At 42.9% G+C, this 21,046-nt stretch overlaps 1 protein-coding gene across 2 annotated transcripts in view; it reads right to left on the bottom strand.

Moving 5' to 3' along the window:
• Nucleotides 1-13,740: 13,740 nt before the first annotated feature.
• Nucleotides 13,741-21,046, bottom strand: part of LZTR1 (leucine zipper like post translational regulator 1) — a 92,632-nt gene continuing 85,326 nt past the window's right edge. For both annotated transcript variants that reach the window (XM_073557973.1, XM_073557979.1), the window contains 3 exons: nt 18,009-18,114; nt 16,813-16,893; nt 13,741-16,122 (listed from right to left, as the gene is read on the bottom strand). In XM_073557973.1, the coding sequence (XP_073414074.1) occupies nt 16,006-16,122; nt 16,813-16,893; nt 18,009-18,114 (304 nt within the window). In that variant the 3' untranslated portion in view covers nt 13,741-16,005. The remainder of the gene's footprint in view (nt 16,123-16,812; nt 16,894-18,008; nt 18,115-21,046) is intronic.

Raw genomic sequence — 21,046 nt, 5'->3', positions numbered from 1 at the left:
CCCCTCGCACGCTACCCGGCCTGAATCTGACCCTGATGAAACTCAGGTTACCCTTCCCATATACAGTTCCATCTTACACGGTGACAAAGAGGAAGCTGCAGATGAAAGTACAGGTTCGGCCCACCCGCCATCAGACACACCACCGTACTATCAGGGGCCCTGTGCCAGTGCCGTCGCCAACGAGTGGGCCCCCCCTGCTTGCTCAGGATCACAGCACTTGCAAGGTTGAAATACTGTGCAGTGAGATGGAAGATGGGGACGACGAGGAGTCCAGACTAGTACAGGGATTCCCTAGCGAGGAGACTTATTTCATTGTTTTCAATGTTGGGACAGCAATTTTTGGGAGCACTATACTCTGGAGAATGATAGATGGGGCCCACCATACACTGGAACATTCCAAAGGTGGACATCAGACACTGGAGCAGCATTTACAGGGCACATTATACACTAGAGCATTAGAAATGGGGCCCATTATGTTTGGAGCATTATTTGGGCCCATAAGACAGTGGAGCTTCATCCATGGGGACCAACATATACTGTAGCATTATGTGGAGCTCATCATATACTGTTTCAAACATTATATGGGACCAATGATTCTGTATGGAGAAATAGATGGGCCTCGTCATGAGATGTAAAAAGTGAAGTATTTTTCATTGTACTATACCGCTATTTCTCTGCCGTATCGGAGCATGATGAGTTGTGGTATTATGTGTTAAAGGGGCGCTCTTTCGCCCAGGGCACATGAAAACCTGGAGCCAGCCCTACCCCCCCACAACTTTAGCCAAATAACCCCCATTTTTCAGTGCGTAACTTGTATTATGAAGTTAATTAAGGTTGACCAGCTTAAGTAAGAAGAATTGATGCTTTTGGCATTCAAATGAGCACTGTAGGTGTGTTTCCTGTCCTCCTCTCACTGCCGACTTTTATTCCCCATTGACTTACATTGGGTTTCGTGTTTCGGGACGACCCAGACTTTTCCCTATAATCGGCCGATCTTGCTCGACCCGACTTTTGGAAAAGTCGGGTTTCACGAAACGAAACTCGACCATAAAAAACCAAAAGTCGCTCAACTCTAGTGTTTGTATTTTAGGCCTCTTTCACACATCAGTTTTTTGCCATCAGTCACAATCCGTCAAAGTCTGCAAAAAACGGATCCTGTGAAGATTGCAAAAACTGATGCATCGGATCCGTTTTTTTTGACGGATCCGTCTCAGCAGCCTGCTGCAGGAATTAAAGGAATAGAATTCGAGAGGGTTAAAATAAAAGAGAAATTATTCTGGGCATGCTCAGTTTTAAAAGACTGAATCCGTCGCTGGATTCCATCTTTCGGCAGACAGCGACGGATCCTGCGGCCATAGGCTTCCATTATAGCTAACGACGGATGGCGCAGGATCCATCGCTGTCCGACTTTTTGACATTCACAAAAACGTTCCTTTGTCCGTCATCTCCGCCCGACGGACAAAGTTTTTCTGACGGATCTGTCGGATGACGGATGAAACGTGTGGCCATCCGTCACAATCCGTCGCTAATACAAGTCTATGAGAAAAAATGGATCCAGCGCTGGATCCGTTTTTTTCAAAAAACGACGGATTGTGACTGATGGCAAAAAAACTGATGTGTGAAAGAGGCCTTAAATGGTCTTGAAGGGTTATAACTTTATATCTGCTGGATCATACTGATTTACTTCTACAAAGACCTGGACTCTAGAAGCCACTTAAACTGTTGTAGAAAGCTATGGTATCATTTACACCTATGTATACATATTTTGATAACCTTGATTTGAGCTAACCAGATACTGCAGGCCGTAACGCTGAGAAATGTTGCATCACCTATTTTGTACTGATCCACAGTTACTTTACGTAAATACGGTATATCCATAGAAAGTCCCTGAAACGCTTGGAAGTGGATATATACTTAAAAAGTTTTTTGTAACCCTGCTGTTCTGTTCAGGTTAACTATTCACTTGTACTGTTCTGGTCATTTTTGACCGGACCTATTAAAGTGTTGTTTTTAGCTACTTTAAGTGTATTATTTGACTACCTGTTGCATTATTAAACTGTAATGTGAACATGGTTGGTCATTATCAAATGAAAAAATAAAATTAAAAACTTAATTTTTCTTTATTTTTGTCTTGAATAAGGTTACACGGCCTTATTGCATTATGCGCAGAAATAACAAACTTGTGCTTTGATAACTATAAGAACTACAACTATAACAACTACAATTATAACTAACTATAACTAAAACATGAAATGCAACTGTATGTAAACATTTCGAAAAAAAAAAAGAAAAACTTCATTTTTTTCTGAAAAAGTTCACACTGTTCTATTTATGCAATCAGCACAATAATAATGCACGTCTTTTACATACATACAACTAAAACAAGTCATATTTGATTTATGTTCCCTTGACGGAGGACAAAAGCAGCATCTTTTCCTTTTTAGGCTGGCAGCAGTGCTGGTGGAGGACGTTGGTTCGGTAGCAGTGCTGGTGGAGGACGTTGGTTCGGTAGCGATGCTGGTGGAGGACGTTGGTTCTGTAGCAATGTTGGTGGAGGACGTTGGTTCGGTAGTGGTGCTGGTGGAGGACGTTGGTTCGGTAGCGGTGCTGGTGAAGGATGTTGGTTCTGTAGCAATGTTGGTTCGGTATCGGTGCTGGTGGAGGACGTTGGTTCGGTAGCGGTGTTGGTGGAGGATGTTGGTTCTGTAGCGGTGCTGGTGGAGGACGTTGGTTCGGTAGCAATGTTGGTGGAGGACGTTGGTTCGGTAGCGGTGCTGGTGGAGGACGTTGGTTCTGTAGCGGTGCTGGTGGAGGACATTGGTTCTGTAGTGGTGCTGGTGGAAGACGTTTGTTCGGTAGCGGCGCTGGTGGAGGACGTTGGTTCGGTAGCGGTGCTGGTGGAGGACGTTGGTTCGGTAGCGGTGCTGGTGGAGGACGTTGGTTCGGTAGCGATGCTGGTGGAGGCTGTGATTGCACTTGCTTAAGCAAGCTGCAGGATACTGTGAACAATGGTTGCTGCACCTTCACTTCTGGTATTCAATTTTCTCCCTTCAATATATGGCCTAATAAGGGATTTTCCTATTTCTTCCAGAAACAGTCTTCTTTTATGTAGTATATTTCTGTTCCAATTGGGGTCTATTTCACACCATAAGTCGAATGCATTGACACATTAAGAATATTATAAAAAAGAATCATTGGCTACCGATTGGTTTTTCGTTTGCATGTATAAGTAGTTATCAGTTGATCAAGTGTATCAAGGGCCCTTTTGTGACATTGTAATGTAATATCACGTCCGGCTTTCTGTCTTCTCGATTAAGCAATTGCATTGTCCTGGTGCATCGTGCTCATCAGAATGACCTGTTTACTTATTTTTTTTTAGAATGCAAGAAACCACCGTTGTATCTCCAGTAAAATAAGACATAAAACACATTTCAGGTCAGTTTTACACAATAATGGAACCAAGTAACACAATGGAAAAAAAAACCTCTTTTCTTTCACAATATGCAATCTTGAAAACAGAATGGATTTATTTTTAAAGGAACAGCAGGTTAAATAAGATACGGTGAAATTAATTTGCACAGAACGGTACTGAAAGCCAATGTGTATGGTTGGACTGAAAGCATGTGGAAATCTGCACGCACCTACAGCAACTGGATAACTTGATAAACAATGGTAGATATCATTTCTTTTGGGACTATTTATTTATTTTACTGAAAATATTGCAAGAGATCACTATAAAAGGCTATCGGTCATTTTTGACCGAACAGTACAAGTGTAATAGTCAGCGTGTAGCAAAAACAAAAAAACACTCCCTAGTAAGAGCTCCTCAAATGAGGAAAGTAGAATAAATCATAAGTTTCAGATTTGAAACAATAAAATAATAAAAAACCTGCAGGATATCAAATTTCAGTCATTTCTGACCAAACAGAACGGCGGGGTTAAGGAAGGTAAGGTCTGCTTTGTTAGTATGCTAATAATAGACAAAGGATTTCACTGATTGAGCGCCTTTGCCGGCTGCCGCAGTGTTTTCTTTGACTGGTCTCCGAGGTCAGTGATTGTTTCGTGATGTTGGTCTACTAGGCATTGCTCCCACCTAGCCAGAATCCTACTCCACACTGATGAGGTGCAACACCCCGAAACAGCTGTCTGTGGATGGATACCTGGCCTTGGTATTTCCCTTGTCATATCTGTAAACTCGTAAAGAGCTGGATATTGACTTAAAGGGCAACTTAATATGGTGGTAATGGTGGTTTCCAAAAGGAGCCACTCCTTGGCTGGGTCCTTCCCTGGAGGAAGATCTGGCTAGTCCCGTGTTTGAGGCTCCATGGACTTTATTTGCATATTAGTAATAGACAGTCACACTTCTGAGGCAGGTTTACAGGGTCCGCCTGCCTGCATCGGCACAATTTTTGGTATCCTTATAAGTCTAACTACAGAGCATAATGGTTCTTAGAACAAACACAGCAATGAGGTTTTACCCTCTCACCACATTAAAATAAAAATGAATTGCTCAAGTACATCCACCAAAATGGTATTTATAAAAAGTACAACCTGTCCAGCAAGATACAAGGCTCATCAGCTGCCTGGATGCAAGAACAAAAAAAGCTATACATTCTTTAATACATTTGTGTGCGTTGTATAGATGAAAATTTGCTTTGTCCCCTAAGTGGTTAAAGGGGTATTCTCAGGTTTGAAAGTTTTGTTCTATCCATTGGATAGGATATCATTTTCTGATTGCTGGGGAGCCCCGTGTGCATTTATGATGGGTCCGATGGGGTGGAAAACGCTTTCTGACAACCCCATTAGTAACAGTGATGTAAAGCATCTGTTACTGTGCTATACTCCATACATTTTCCTGGCACCAGGTAGAACTCTACCTTAAGAGTACAATTATTTTTTAATAGTTCTTTCCACACATTAAAGAAATGTGCCGGTAATATATTGGTTATGCAGCCAGGCAATGGAAATGACAACCTATTAGCAGCAATCGTGGCTGCAGGGCAAGGGGAGACGACCTGCTGGACTCATATGTATAGCTCTCACATATTCCGAAGTGCTGTACAGAAGTTAGCATTCACATAACTTTATTCCACACCTGCAACATATAGTAATGCCAGGTATAGATTTCCTGCTGGTACTGTACTTTACCCCACCAGTCTCTACATGCACATTAGGGTCAAAGACGGGGAGGTTTGGCGATCACATTCATGGACTGCACCAGGGTGTCAGCGACTGCTGTGACCGCATTATTATTAGCGTAGAAAGGAGAAGCAGCTAAAAAAGAACACTTTCCTAATTATAGGGCACACGCTCTTGCTCTTCTCTCTGACAATCCCCTAAAATCATCTATGCTTCAAGTAAAATGCCCCTCTACAACCCCCTAAGATAAATATAAAAAAATTATATTATAATATTATATATGTATACACACAGGTATTTATAAATTTATAATATATTTCATGTCTTTTTCAGTTTTAAATACAAGAAAACGTGGTTGTTCGTAAATGATCACAATAATCCTATATTATCCACTATTGCATGATACTGTATATACACCGACATGTATAAAGCTCGTGAGTAGTAGATATGGAGACTGACCTGCCAGCAGTAGGACTCCCAGTCCACATTTGCTTTTCATGTCTACATTGATTGTCCTGTAGCAGAAGTCTATGAAGGATGGATATATTGTAAGGCAAACTGTGCTCTTACCTTCTGCTGCCTCCAAATGTAGAAGTAGGTACAGGGTACAAGTGACTGGGACTAGCCTGTCCCTCCTCCTGCCAGGCTCTAAATGGCTGAACTTAGGGAGAGGGGAATGGGCTTGCTTTGTTGGGGGGGGGGGGGATCCTATCTGATCACGTCCCTGGATGTGTGCAAATAAACAGACAAGATACTGGCTGAATGAGGAGTTGTTCCTTAGTTTTAACTCTGTGAATTATTTTTCTACCTAATCAATTATTTATTTAGATCGCGTGTAGGGCGATGTACAGCAGAAAAAATTGCAACTCAGGTCATCCTGGTAATGAGTTATCTATACATTTCTTTGAAAGACATATCTAAGGCAATGCACACCTCATCCTTCATGTGCTTTATGTAACCAAGGACAGGGACTCCTACCTTACAAGAATTTTGTTCTTACACCTTGAGAAAAGCTGTTTATTTCCTTTGTGTCTATTGGGACAGCACAGAAAAAAAAAATTAGAAAAAAAAGGCAAGTTGGACATTATTTCATACAAAACCTCCCGGATGGGACGGACAAAATTGTTGGCACCTTTCCAAAATTTTGGCTAAATAACTTTGTTTCAAGCATATGATGCTCATTCAAACTCACTTGTGGCAAGTAACAGATGGGGGCAATATGAAAATCACACCAGAAACCAGACAGAAAGTGGAGAAGTTGACTCAATCTTTGCATTGTGTCAATGCAATCTCCATGCTTAGCGTGTGTGTCACGCTAAGCATGGAGACAGGAGGAGAAGAGAAGTGTATGAGGACTTGGGAACCAATACTATTGAAAATAATATCAACAATCTCTAGGTTACAAGTCCATCTCCAGAGATCTTGATGTTTCTTTCTCCATGGTGCACAACAATCAAGAAGTTTACACTCCATGGCACTGTAGCCATTTGCCCTGGACGTGAATGGCAAACAAAAATTAATGAACGTCTACAGTGCAGGATAGTTTAGATGGTGGATAAGCAGCCCCAATTAAGTTCTAAAGTTGTCCTGTAGGCTCACGGTGCAACAGTGTTAGCGCAAACTATCTGTCAGCTTTTCAATGAAATGCTATGGCAGGAGACCCAGGAGGACCCCACTGCTGACTCAGGGGCATAAAAAGCTATGCTGCAATTTGCCAAATATATGTGAGTAAGCCTAAATCCTTATGGGAAAGCTTCTTGTGGACATATAAGACCAAAATAGAGCTTTTTGGTAAAGCACATCATTCTACTATGTACCAAAAACTGAACGAGGCCTACAAAGAAATGAACAGTACCCACAGTCAAATATTGTGGAGGTTCAATTATGTTTTGGAGTTGTTTTGCTGCCTCTGCCAATGGGTGCCTTAACTGTGTGTAAGGCAGCATTAAAGCTGAAGATTACCAAAGGATTTTGGGTCATAATGTAGTACTGAGTGACAGAAAGCTGGGTTTATGTCCTAGGTTATGGGTCTTCCAGCATGACATTGACCCCAAACATACTTCACGAAGCACCCAAAAATGGATGGAAACAAAGCGCTGGAGAGTTCTGAAGTTGCCGCAATGAGCCCGGATCTATATCCCATTGAACACTTGTGGAAAGATCTTAAAATTGCTGTAGGTGAAGGCACCCTTCAAATATGAGAGACCTGGAGCAGGTTGCAAAAGAGTGGTCAAAAATTCCAGTTGAGAGGTGTAAGAAGCTTGTTGATGATTATAGGAAGTGATTGATTGCGGTTATTTACTCCAAAGTGTGTGCAACTAAATATTGAGTTGAGGGTGCCAACAATTTTGCCCGGCAGATTTTTGAGGTTGTGTGTGAAATTATGTCCAATTTGCCTTTTTTCCCCTCATTTCTTTCTCTGTTGGAAATAAACGTTTGTATATCAAACAGTTGGAATTGCAATAATTTTCTGGGAGAAATACTTCATTTTCTGGAACAATTTCAATTGCGCCAACACTTTTGGCCATGACTGAATAATATGCAATATGTATATAAGCTTTGCTATTCTTTCAGATTCTGCTGCCAAGTTATGATTCAGTAACTGCTGGGCTTCCACGATTCCAATAAAGCAGCACGTGTGCCACCTCTCCATACAAACTATGGATGTTCCGGACATTGGTGACGTGTTCAATGCTTATTTCACCTGCTGTATATAAAAACATGCAATATTACGAGAGAGTAGCTCTTTGCACAGGTCAATTAAGTTTTTGCATAGATAAATATTTCAGCTTCAGCCTTTTTCAAGAATGCTGGATTGTTGTAAATCTAGTGACAAATCCGCTTTAAAGGGACTGTCAGCACAGAAAGACTGTTCCAACCAAGTGCTGACGCTCTGTGCACCATTGGCATTGGTCAAACCTTTCATTGCACCTTCCCACCTGCTTTTCCATCTATCTTCACCCTAGCTCTATAAAGCCAGAGCTATCAAAGAAGACGGGGGTGGTGATAAAGGGGAAAACAAGTAAGTGGGAAGTTGCACTGAACTATTTGGCAACACCTTTGTGCACCGAGCGCCTGCACTTTGAAAAGTCTGGTTCACTCACAGTTGTGTTTTCACACAGCCATGTGGGCATATTCATAGAAGACTCTTCTATAAGTTCAGATTTGGTTTAACTAAGATCCTCTTACCTTTCCAGCGCCTGCAGATGAGCGTGTGAAAAATCGTCCAAATTTCATCCAGAAAAAGTGGACCATTTCTCTTTTATATTTTCATCCATGTACCATCCGTGTGTCTATTTTTTACGTTCACATGCTATGAGTTTTCATATAACTACATAAAAGACATGTATAAGATCACAGATTTCCATTATAAAAATAGGAAAATAGGAAACTATCTGTAAAAATCAGATGCCACTCTGATGGTCCAAGTCAGATCCAAATTTTCTCACACACCCATAGACTTGATCATGCGAGTCTCATGGAGGACTTGGATTAACCCCTTAACCCCCAAGGGTGGTTTGCATGTTAATGACCGGGCCAATTTTTACAATTTTGACCACTGGCCCTTTATGAGGTAATAACTCTGGAACGCTTCCATGGATCCCAGTAATTCTGACACTGTTTTCTCGTGACATATTGTACTTCATGTCAGTGGTAACATTTCTGTGATATGACTTGCGTTTATTTGTGAAAAAAATGGAAATTTGGCGAAAATTGAGAAAAACTTTGCAATTTTCCAACTTTGAATTTTCATGCCTTTAAATCACAGAGATATGCCACACAAAATACTTAATAAGTAACATTTCCCACATGTTTACATTAGCACAGTTTTGTGTCCAAAATTTTTTTTTGATAGGAAGTTATAAGGGTTAAAAGTTGACTATCGGTTTTTCATTTTTACACCACCATTTTTTTTTTTTAAGGGACCACATCACATTTGAAGTCACTTTGAGGGGTATATATGATAGAAAATACCCAAAAGTCACACCATTCTAAAAACTGCACCTCTCAAGGTGCTCAAAACCACATTCAAGAAGATTATTAACCCTTCAGGTACTTCATAGGAATTTTTGGATGTTTGAAGAAAAAAATGAACATTTAACTTATTTTCACAAAAAATTTACTTCAGGTCCAATTTGTTTTATTTTACCAAGGGTGACAGGAGAAATTGGACTGTAAAAGTTATTGTGCAATTTCTCGAGTACGCTGATACCCCATATATGCAGGTAAGGCCGGTTTCTCACGTCAGTGTCTCCGATACGTGTGGTGACAGTTTTCTCACGTACCGGAGACAATGACACGTAGACTCATTCAAATGAATGGGTCTATGTACATGGCACCGTGTTTTCAGGGACCGTGTGTCCATGGGCAAAACACGCTGACATGTCGGTCTTTGAGCGACAGCACGGATCACATGGACCCATACAAGTCAATGCGTCTGTGTAAATACGTACCGCACACGGATGGCGTCCGTGTGCCATCCGTGTGTGTTTTAAAAGTCATAGGGTTAACACTGAAACAAATTGTTACAATACACGGACAGCATTCGGACAGCACACAGATGGTACACACGGATAGCACACGGATGCCACACGAATGTGACAAATTGACACATGGATATCTCCGGTACTGGAAATATCAGGATGTGTGAAACCGGCCTAAACTACTGTTTTGGGGCATGGCAGAGCTCGGAAGGGAAGGAGCGCCGTTTGACTTTTCAATGCAAAATTGGCTGGAATTGAGATCGGATGCCATGTCGCATTTGGAGAGCCCCTGATGTGCCTAAACATTGGAAACACCCCACAAGTGACAACATTTTGGAAAGTAGCCCCCCTAAGGAACTTATCTAGATGTGTGGTGAGCACTTTGAACCCCCAAGTGCTTCACAGAAGTTTATAATGTAGAGCCGTAAAAATAAAAAATCATTTTTTTCACAAAAATGATCTTTTCACCCCCAATTTTTTATTTTCCCAAGGGTAACAGGAGAAATTGAACCACAAAAGTTGTTGTGCAATTTGTCCTGAGTACGATGATACCCCATATGTGGGGGTGAACCACTGTTTGGGCGCATGGCAGAGCTCGGAAGGGAATGACCACCGTTTGACTTTTCAACGCAGAATTGGCTGGAATTGAGAGGAGACACCATGTCACGTTTGGAGAGCCCCTGATGTGTCTTAACAGTGGAAATCCCCCAATTCTAACTCCAACCCTAACCCCAACACACCCCTAACCCTAATCCCAACTCTAACCATAACCCTAACGGCAATCCTAACCCTAACTTTAGCCCTAACCCCAGCCCCAACTGGAAAATGGAAACAAAAACATTTTCTTATTTTATTATTTTTCCCTAACTAAGGGGATAATAAAGGGGGGTTTGATTTACTATTTACCGTATAGCAGGTTTTTATGTTTGGCAGCTGTCACACACTAAAAGATGCTTTTCATTGCAAAAAATAGTTTTTGCATCACCACATTTTGAGAGCTATAATTTTTCCATATTTTGGCATGTGAGGTCTTGTTTTTTTGTGGGACGAGTTAACGTTTTTATTGGTATAATTTTCCGGCACATGACATTTTTGATCACTTTTTATTTTGCTTTCTGGGAGGCAGAATGAAAAAACCCACTAATGGTTTTCACTAAAGGGGTTAACTAGTGGGAGAGTTTTAGGCCCTGTGCACACGGTGCAGATTCTGTGCAGTTCTGCAGCAGATTTGGCCCTGCAGAACTGCACGTGATGTACAGTACCATTTAAGGCTATGTAAAACAAAAAAGGCTGTGCACATGCTGCAGATTTTTCTGCGCAGATTTGGTGCAGAATAAAAGAAGCAGCATGTCGCTTCTTTTGTGCGGTTTTGCTGCAGTTTTCCACCTGCTCCATTATAGAAATCTGCAGGTGGAAACTGCAGGGGAAATCCGCACAAAAACTGCACTAAATCTGCGATAAATCTGCACTAAAACTGCAGGTAAAACGCAGGTCATTTTACCTACAGATTTAGCAAAATCTGCGCGGAAAATTCCACAGCAGAATCCGCACCGTGTGCACATAGCCTTATAGGTTGGGTCTTTACGGACGCAGAGATACCAAATATGTGTACTTTTATTGTTTAGATTTTTTTAAATTCAAATATTTATTACTGGAATAAATATTGATTTATTTTTAAAAAAAATATTTTTACAATTTTTTTTATTATATAATTCTTACTTTTACACTTTGTCCCACTATGGGACACTCATTCTGTGCAGATCTGCATGCTATAGAAGCTGCCAGCGCTGCAGCTTCAATACACTGACCTGTGGGACTTCCTGACATGCACTGCGCGTGACAGGAAGTCTCACAGGCCTGGAGACCAGGATGTTGTCATGGCATCGGGTCCCCACGTCATGCCGCGGGGTCTCCGATCCAAAGGCAGAGGGGCTGTCACAGCTGACAGCCCCTCTGCCTGCTCCGGAATGCTGCTATCATGTTTGATTGCAGTGTCTCGGGGGTTAAAGTGTTGGGAGCGGTCTGTGACCGCTCCTGTCACTTTGTGTCGGGTGTCAGCTGTGAGAATCAGCTGACACCCGGCCTCGATCAGCCGCGCTCCCCCCGTGAGGGCGGCTGATCGCGTATGACGTACTATTGCGTCCATGGGAATTAAGTCCCGGGGCCCATGGACAGAATAGTACGTCTAATGGCAGAAAGGAGTTAAAGTAGAGATGCTGTAATTTTTTTTTTCTCATGGACAGTCGGACAGAGGAAAAAAAAAAAAATTCTTCTGAACAGCATAACATGAATAACATGGGTCACTGTGGTGTCTGAATAAAAATCATAACACAAGTCCGATTTATACACTCGCCTGCATGAGCCCTTGAAGGGAACCTGTCAGCAGGATTGTGCACAGTAACCTACACAGCGTCTGGTCGGCGCCGTTATACTGAATAAAATGATACCTTTGTTGATGAAATCCGTCTTGTGCTTCTTTTTTAATCCTTATTTTTAGTTTTGCGTTAATGATATGCTCGTGTTCTAATGGGTTCACGTATGTGGTGCGCTGATTATATATTCATAATGCAGAATTGTTAGTTAGTGCCTATTATCTTGCACTGTTGAAAAGAAACAAAAATCACCATCAAAATGGCGCAGTCGTCTGCGCGTTCTGATAGAATGGTAGGTTACTATGCACAACCCTGCTGACTGGTTCCCTTTAACAAGTATTTGTACCAGCAGGGCTGATCTGCTACAACTTGCAGAGCGACGGACTGGAGAAAAGCCCGCCAGGAAGGCAGAGAGGAAAAGGGCGGAGCCAGCGCTGTAACTAGGCCCGAGATGAAGCCGGGACCTAAATTACAGGTGGCGACCGCCAGTGCAGGAGGGGAAAGGGACACTGCGGCCTCTGAAGCAGCGCTAGAATGTCCCCACAGTGGCGGAGAGCTTCCTGCAGCAGCGCAAACAACGCGGTAGCAGAAAAAAAAAAAAAGAAAAAAAGAGGGGTCTCAAGTGAAGAAGCTCTGGTGTCCAAAAGGCCCAGATCTCCTTGGGGACCCTGGTGCATGTGCCCTCTGTAGCGGCGCCGTTCTCAAACCTCGCAGAAAAGAAGGTATGCCCGGTGAAATAAAGCGGGGGGGGGGGGGAGGATGCCCTCAGAAAAAGCTTTTTTTTTTTCTTCTCTTCTCCCAAATTTCTTTTTGCGGCGGCTCCAGCCGCATTGAGGGTCCAGTGGGTCTTACAATCTTCTTTTTTTGGGAAAAAAATAACATGCCTTCCATTACCCTGAAGGTCAGATGTCCGAGATCCGCTTGAGGGTCCTCCGTGGGACGTTCACGTCTCCTCAAACCAACAGGCTCTGGTGGGCGAGTGGGTAAGGGGACGAAGGCAGGACCGGGTCACCCGAACACGCTTCTGTGTTAGGGCTCTTGGTTCTGCCGGGAAGACACATGAGGATACGGGGTGGCACTACACACCGTACCCAGTCTCTTTGTGGGAGTACAGTAGTTACTATTCACACTTTATCCCTCCGGAAACCTGAAAAGGAACAACGCACACTGAGGTAGATATGGGTCTAATAAAAGACCCGTGTCCACCTCCTACTGACACTAAGCTAAACTGATTAATTTAGTGCCAGTCGGTGGGGTGTATACTGCGGAGGAGGAGCTAAGTGTCAGCCTTCTAGTGGTGGCAGCAGCATACACTAAATGGTTCCTATGTCCCCCAATGAAGCGATGGAGAAAAATGCTATATAACGTTTATATGAAATATTAATCTGCAAAATTGCTATGTAAAATTATAGTAAAAACAGAAGGCTTTGCCAATATGTGCGAGCCCAACTGCCACATCAAGCCGGAAATGCATACTCATGGCCAGAGTCAGACTCCACCATTTCCGATGCACTCACTGTAAGTATATTACACAAGGCCGGAAACTGACAGTTGGGAGCTACGGCTCTGTATTACAGCTCTGTAGATGCATGGAAGCTTAGTTTGGTTGTGTGTCTTACAACAAGGTCAGATTTTCCCCAAATTTCATCTAAATATGGGTGTGATGGCTTCTGTCTAATAGCGTGCTGGGCATCCACACCATCACTTGATAACTGCAGATTCTGGAACAAATTGGCATCAGACACTTATGTTACAGCAATAAATACATTTTATTTGTAACTAGATACATGTCTGTTTCCTCTCATATCACAATATACAGAAGAGAAGATACTGGGGCACATTATGCTTTTACCATGTACATTTTATAATACAAAGAAAGCAGATAGGTATGGGTACAGTATATAGACATGCATTTTACCATCTATACTTGCTTAAAAGGAAAAATGTCCACTTTTTATCTTATATCTGATCATATTGTTCTCCAAAAATTGAGAAAAGGCGAGTCCCAGGTTTAATTTGCCACAAGATCCAATTCAGGATAGATTTGATAAGATGACCATTAGGATCCTGAAGCCTTTCATTTTTGGATCTCATGCATTCAATGATTCTGCCGAATGTTCTGCTCAGCTGATTAACATGTAGGTTTCCCCTTTTTAGTAGTTGTTTGGGGAGACACGGACGATGTAGTGATATAAAGTAGTTCTATCAGTCTTCTCTCCAGTTAGACAGTGGTAGTGCGTATTAGCAGTATTTTCAGAAATAAATTTGGCTGTGCAAGAGGGTCCCCTCATGCATTTCTTTGTGAAGCATTAATATTTATGTCTAAAAAAATTACAATGTAAACCAGACTGACAACTTGTCAAAAAGTACAACAAAAGTATCTCAATATGTACATTCCTAAGAAAGAAATGGTCCATTGAAGCTTCTGTGCAAAAGATATGTTTTACAGATTATTATACCAAAACACAGATGTACACACAAACTGAAGGAGTACTAAATGGTGCAATCGTGCATCATGTATGTGCACTGACACTTGCATTTATATTCATGGTACAGTAACAGTATTTCTACTGAACCGTGTTAGCAAGGTAAGAAGAGCGAATGCAAAATATTGAATAAAACAAAAGAACCCAGCTCACAGCCGCCCCATGCCCTGGCACTGGAAGGTATCATTTTTCTGGAGTGTCAGACATTGGAGACAAGTGTTGGTTCCTCTGTCTTTTTTGTTTGTTCATGGGTCTGTCTACTGAAACCGTGAGCTTTTATCTATTCACATCAGGGAAGAGTAATGTAAGGGCCCCGTCACACATAGCGACGCACCAGCGATCCCGACAACGATACGACCTTGTCAGAATCGCTGGTGTGTCGCTACATGATCGCTGGTGAGCTGCCAAACAGGGAGCTTCACCAGCGATCAGCACCAGCGATAGGAGGGTAAACAAGCGACGCACGTCGCTTAGTTACCCACTGTGTACCTTAGTTACCAGTGCGCTGGTGCAGGGAGATGGTAACCAAGGTACACATCGGGTTTCTAAGCAGCGCGCGGCACATAGAAACCTGATGTGTACCTTGGTTACCAGCTTCCTGCACCAGCGCTCTGGTAACTAAGGCACACATCAGGTTTCTAAGCGCTGCGCGCCGCTTAGAAACACGACATTTACCTTAGTTGCCAGCGCGTTGATCGCTGGTCTCCCGCCTGTCACACTCAGCGACGCGTGAGACCAGCGATCAAAAAAAAATTTCCTGGCCATTCCAGGACGATCAGCGATAACCGGCAGGGGGGGCGGTCGCTGGTCAGTGTCACACACAGCGATCTCGCTGGTGAGATTGCTGTTATGTCACAAAACTTGTGACTCTGTAGCGAGATCGCTATGTGTGATGGGGGCTTTATTCACCAGAACTACACTACCAATACCATGACTAAAAGAAAAGGGTTACCCTATGGTCTTCGAACATCCACATGTTTTAATGGGGCATCTAGAAGGGAGGGGTCTTTTTGGGTCAACACCTTAAAAAAAAATATCATCATACAAAACATAAATGTTGATTCTACTGGGAGAATTATCTGCAGATTATTTTCTAGTATAGCATGCTCTTCTCTCATTCCTACTGGCTCTTCCAACTTAATAAATGAGCAAACATCTGATCTAACCGCCTTGATATTCGCCCTATTTCAGTAGCTGTCCTTTTTCTCTGAGCATGGATTCTGTCTTAAAAGTGATGACAGAACAAATCAGCTATTTAATTAGAATTACGCCAATAAGGGTTTAAATTACAATTATAAGAGAAAAACCATCATAGGAAAAGGATGTGTGACTAGACCCCATATAAAGTCACTTCTAAACAGCAGAATACATACTGTAGTGATACTTGTTACTGCTGTAATGTGCAGGGCAAATCTCAGAATACAGTATATTCAACTACTCTTCATGGTCCCGTTTCTTCTACGAAGGCCATCCACCTTCAGCAGCGAGGAATGTTTCCACAACTATGTCCTAGAAAACATTGGTTCATATGTCTGAGCCTAGCTCCGCACATTGCTTGTCCGAGATGTGGCTGGCCAGAGACTCGATAATGTTGATGAGTAAAGGCTGGCTCAATGACCGTAGATTCGGCAGCTTGGCAACCTTCATGTGAGGGAGGAAAGGAGGAACAATGAGGAGGAGTGTAGTGTCATCTGCTAACAAAAACGGATAGGCTCTTACATGGATATCCAAAATGTAATATCCTATAATAATTTGGATGGGTATACTCCGCAATTCAGACTAGTTTTCATATATTATAGGAAAACAAGAGTAGAAAGTTAAGTACAAAGAAAGGACAGAGACATTAAATAACCATTTTATTTCTTCAGATGCTTAAAAAATGGTAAGTGCATAGAGCGCAACAAGAGACAAAAGAGGCATACACAAGATACGCGCTCCAGGTAACTCATGGAAGCATCAGTCAATTACTACTATTCTGCAATTGACTTCACAAGAATGAAAATGTATGGAATGGCATTATGAACAAACATATAAAAAGACATATCTAGCAACAAGTGGTGACAGATCCGTAAGTGAAAGAGTTAACGAATTTACAAGGATGAGATGGAAACACACACACACAAGCCTAGGAAAGGTTTGGCAGAATGCAATTCAACACTGAAGGTGAAGTCTGATGAGACCAATCCAGCCATTCCTCACCCCCTCTAATCCCCACACACAGTAGAACAGTCAATGTTAGTGCAAAAAACCAGCATTTGTTTTTGAAGGCACAGTAGAAAAGATTGCTCCAAAACTGAAGAGAGGACAACATGTTCCCAGAGCCCCACCAACCTTGGTGAACTGATGGACAATGATGTGAAGGCAGTGCTTCTTCATATCCAGGGCTTGTGTCTTATCTGCAGCCTCTAAGATCTGAAACACAAACTTCACATTAAACAGAGATTCCTCCTATTATGTATTTATTCCACCTGATGAGAATCACATGAGATATTTCCAGAATCCTTCCAGTAATTCCTCAGTCCAATGTTCTATGTGTAGTGTGAACATACACAACAGATTGCTGTATGACAAAGGATGGTTCCAGCTATATCTCCAATACACAGTAGCCCTCATTCTGCTAAAAGCTCCCGTGTTCTCAATGAAAGAGCTGCAGCCAGACTCCTCTACTGAAGGCTTATCTTGCCAAAAACCAAATGGTCATCAGAACAAAATTGGACATGTCCTCATCTCCACCGACATCATCTGCCAGGGGACAGTCGAGAGGCCCTTACATACACTGCTGGCGGTCAAAATGAATCTAGAGTGTATGGTGCCCTTGAGGATTATTCGTGCACAATCACAACTAAAATCGGTCCCCGATGGATATCCTAGCCAGCTGTATGTAAAACACTTAGTGTTTTTAGTACAATAACCTCACATAAAGGACTCCATGCTTTCTACAACTTAAATAAAGGTCTTTTTTGAGCCTTAACGGAGAACCTCGCTTACTTACTGTTGCTAAATGTGGATATTTTGACATTTTATGTTTTTATCTGTTGCATTTTTTAATGTTTACAATAAAATTCATATTTTATTACTTGGAGGTCATTACTTCAAATTTGTCAAGGTTATTATAAGAGTCCTCTCCTTATTGGCATGCTTTTGGTCCAGATACATTTCCCTCTAATAAAGAGAGGTCCTTTACATGGCAGTTACTCTGTGCACAAGCGCCTATCTAAGAAATAACACATAAATGAAACTGTAGCAAGTGCCATTTGACACAAGCAATCTTCTGCATATGCGGCACACAGTATGCATATTTGTGCAGCATATCCACAATTTACATAGGATGTGATTGCCAATCAACAATTTTTAGGCCTACATGAAAGATGCAGTCAGCTTTCAAATGAGAAAGTGCTGGTTTTTCGGCTTATCATCTATGAGTTTTCACAAGGCAATGATTAAGAACATTCATAGGAACTCTGGACCATTGGTCTTCACTGTAATATCACAGCTAACAGTGGTTAGTAATTCATAGGTTCCTCTACCTGGAGCACATTCTCAACCGTCACATTCATCTCTAGGTTTTGTCGGCAATAGGCCTGCAACCGGTTACTGAAGAATCCATAATAATATGGAGCAGAGAACAAATATCTGGTGTTTGTGATAAGGAATGTAGAAAATCATCTGGATACCTTATTAGAGGTTTGTCCACTTTGTAGCTGCTGTCTTAAGGCTTCTCTGAAATATCATAATTACCGTATTTTTCGGAATACAAGACGCACTTTTTCCCTCAAAAATTTGGGAGGTGCGTCTTACAGTCCAAACGCAGTCTTACCAGGGATTGCGATAGTGGTGTAGCAACGTCACTTACTCAGGGACCCAGCGGCAGAATTGTGGCAATGCTGAAGCTCAGTGTCGGGGGTGAGCAGTGCGGAGTGCATCACTGGTTTCCCTGCAACCATCCTCCTGACGCCATGGGCCGCCGGAGGCGGCGCGTGCACAGACTGAGATCTCGGGGGCCCTCTGCTTCAGGATAATGGCTGCCGGAGGCCGCGCGTGCACAGACTGAATTCTCAGCGGCCCTCGGCTTCAGGAAAAAGGCCGTCAAGAAACCAATGATGCACTCGGCTCTGCTCACTGCGGACATCGGGCTGCAGCATCGCCACATTTCTGTCGCCGGCATCCTGAGGAAGGGACCCATGCAACACACTGCTCTGCCTCACCGCCGACACAGGACCCGCAGCATTGCACCACTGGGATACCCCGGGACTGCAGCATTGCCCCACTTCTTCTGCCACTGGCTTCCTGAGGAAGGGTCCATGTGCCTCCTGTGACCCCGCTCTACCACTGCTGGCACTCAGGTAAGATACCTTAAATTCCGACGATAAGATGGACCCCCATTTTATAAAAAAACTTTTTTTCACCCCTTAATTTGGGGTGTGTCTTATGGTCCAATGCGTCTTATAGTCCGAAAAATATGGTAGCTGATTAGAAATGCCCTACCCTATTTACTGGCAGAACAAAAAAGGGCATTTATTTGCCATGGTAGCTTTACCAGTGCTGTACACAAAATACAAGCTCCATTTATGGCACATGCATTTAACGGAACTAGTGGCCGTCAAATGTTGCCAGCGCTTAAGGCGCCCATAAGCTTTAGGTTAAAGAGCACTGCTCCGTGAGTGACAGTTCTGGTTAAGAAGCTTTGTCATTCCGCAGACCTGAATATACTATTGTGACAGATTCAGGTCTTATAGTTCACTTGCTCTAAAGTTTACACAGTAATCTCTACATACGTAAATCAACATAACTGTCTTGTTGAACAAGCCCACAGCTCATGGGAAAAGTGAGCAGTGACTACAACTAGACAGGTGGAGGTCACAGATTTGTGATTTTGCAGGATGGATAACAGCAGCTTCAAGTCAGGAACCAAACAGGGAGGTGAGAAGCACTGTATAACTGCTCTACAGAAATGAATAGGCTGAAGAGAGATGGCTGGGATCATGTGTTAACTGCTCAGCCTGTAATGTAGCCCACTGAACATGTTCAGACAGGCTCTAGCGTTCGATCTCCTTGGAAAACAAAAGCTCTCACAGCAAGAGAATGACAGTCAGAAAAAGGAAGACAACTGCAAATGTGATTATTCGTGCTGTAACTAACTGTACCAATCTCTTAACAAGAGTTTAACCCCTTAAAGTCAGATAGGGTTTTCCTGACTCTTCCTTGACACACTATGTCGGGGGAGATAAGGCTCGGGCAGTTTTGAATTCAAGAGAACGATCCTTTTGTTCTCTTCTCTTTCCTTTGAAATAAATGAAAGCTCAGCCAAGCTGAACACTCATGTATACTGGAGAGTCAGGATGGAGACAAGGGTCGGGGTCGGTTAACACTTCACTTCATCCCAAACCTCACCACAGTCTTCATGCCAACCCTAACCCATCTCTTCAACCTATCACTAACAACTGGTGTCTTCCCCTCAAACTTTAAACATGACTCAATCACACCTATGCTCAAAAAGTCCTCTCTTGACCCATCCTCTGTATCTAGCTATCGCACTATATCACTTCTCCCCTATGCCTCAAAACTACTGGAACAACACGTCCATCTTGAACTGTCCGCCCACATCTCTTCTTGCTCCCTCTTCGACAGCTTACAATCTGGCTTACAACAACATCACTCCACTGAAACTGCCCTAACTAAAGTCACCAATGACCTATAAAATGCCAAAGCCAAGCAACACTACTCTGCCCTCCTCCTCCTGGACCTGTCCTCAGCCTTTGACTCAATGGACCATTCGCTATTACTACAGACACTCATCTCTTGGCATCACTGACTTGGCCCTACCTTGGATTTTTTCATACCTAACAGACTGGACATTCAGCGTCTCCCATTTGCACACCACCTCCTCATCTCGCCCCCTATCTGGCAGAGTTCCGCAAGGTTCAGTCCTAGGGCCCCTGCTCTTCTCTACACAGATCTACATCTCTGGACCAGGTATCACCTCCCTATTAATCAGAATCCCACAATGTCTGTCTGCTATTTCATCCTTCTTCTCCGCTAGATTTCTAAAACTTAATATGGACAAAGTAGAATTCATCATCTTTCCCCCATCTCACTCGACCCCCCAACGGACCTATCCATTAAAGTAAACGGCTGCTCACTCTCCCCAGTCCCACAAGTTCACTGCCTCGGGGTAATCCTTGACTCTGATCTCTCCTTCAAGCCACATATCCAAGCCCTTTCCACTTCCTGCCAACTTCAACTCAAAAATATTTCCCGGATCCATAAATTCCTCAACCAAGAATCTGTTCTAGTCCATGCCCTCATCATCTCCTGCCTTGACTACTGCAACTTCCTGCTCTGTGGCCTCCCCTCCAATCTATTCTAAACTCTGCTGCCCCACTAATCCACCTGTCCCCATGCTATTCCCCGGCCTCTCCCCTCTGTAAACCCCTGCACTGGCTCTCCATTGCCCAAAGACTCTAGTTCAAAACCCTAACCATGGCATACAAAGCCATCCACAACCTGTGTCCTCATCTCCCGATACTTACCTGAACGCAACCTCCGATCCTCACAAGATCTCCTT

Source organism: Dendrobates tinctorius, unplaced genomic scaffold (assembly GCF_039654945.1).
Source record: "Dendrobates tinctorius isolate UK_male_01 unplaced genomic scaffold, ASM3965494v1 ptg000003l, whole genome shotgun sequence".
In the NCBI taxonomy this organism is placed as follows: Eukaryota; Metazoa; Chordata; class Amphibia; order Anura; family Dendrobatidae; genus Dendrobates; species Dendrobates tinctorius.
This window is presented reverse-complemented; position numbering and strand designations above follow the sequence as displayed.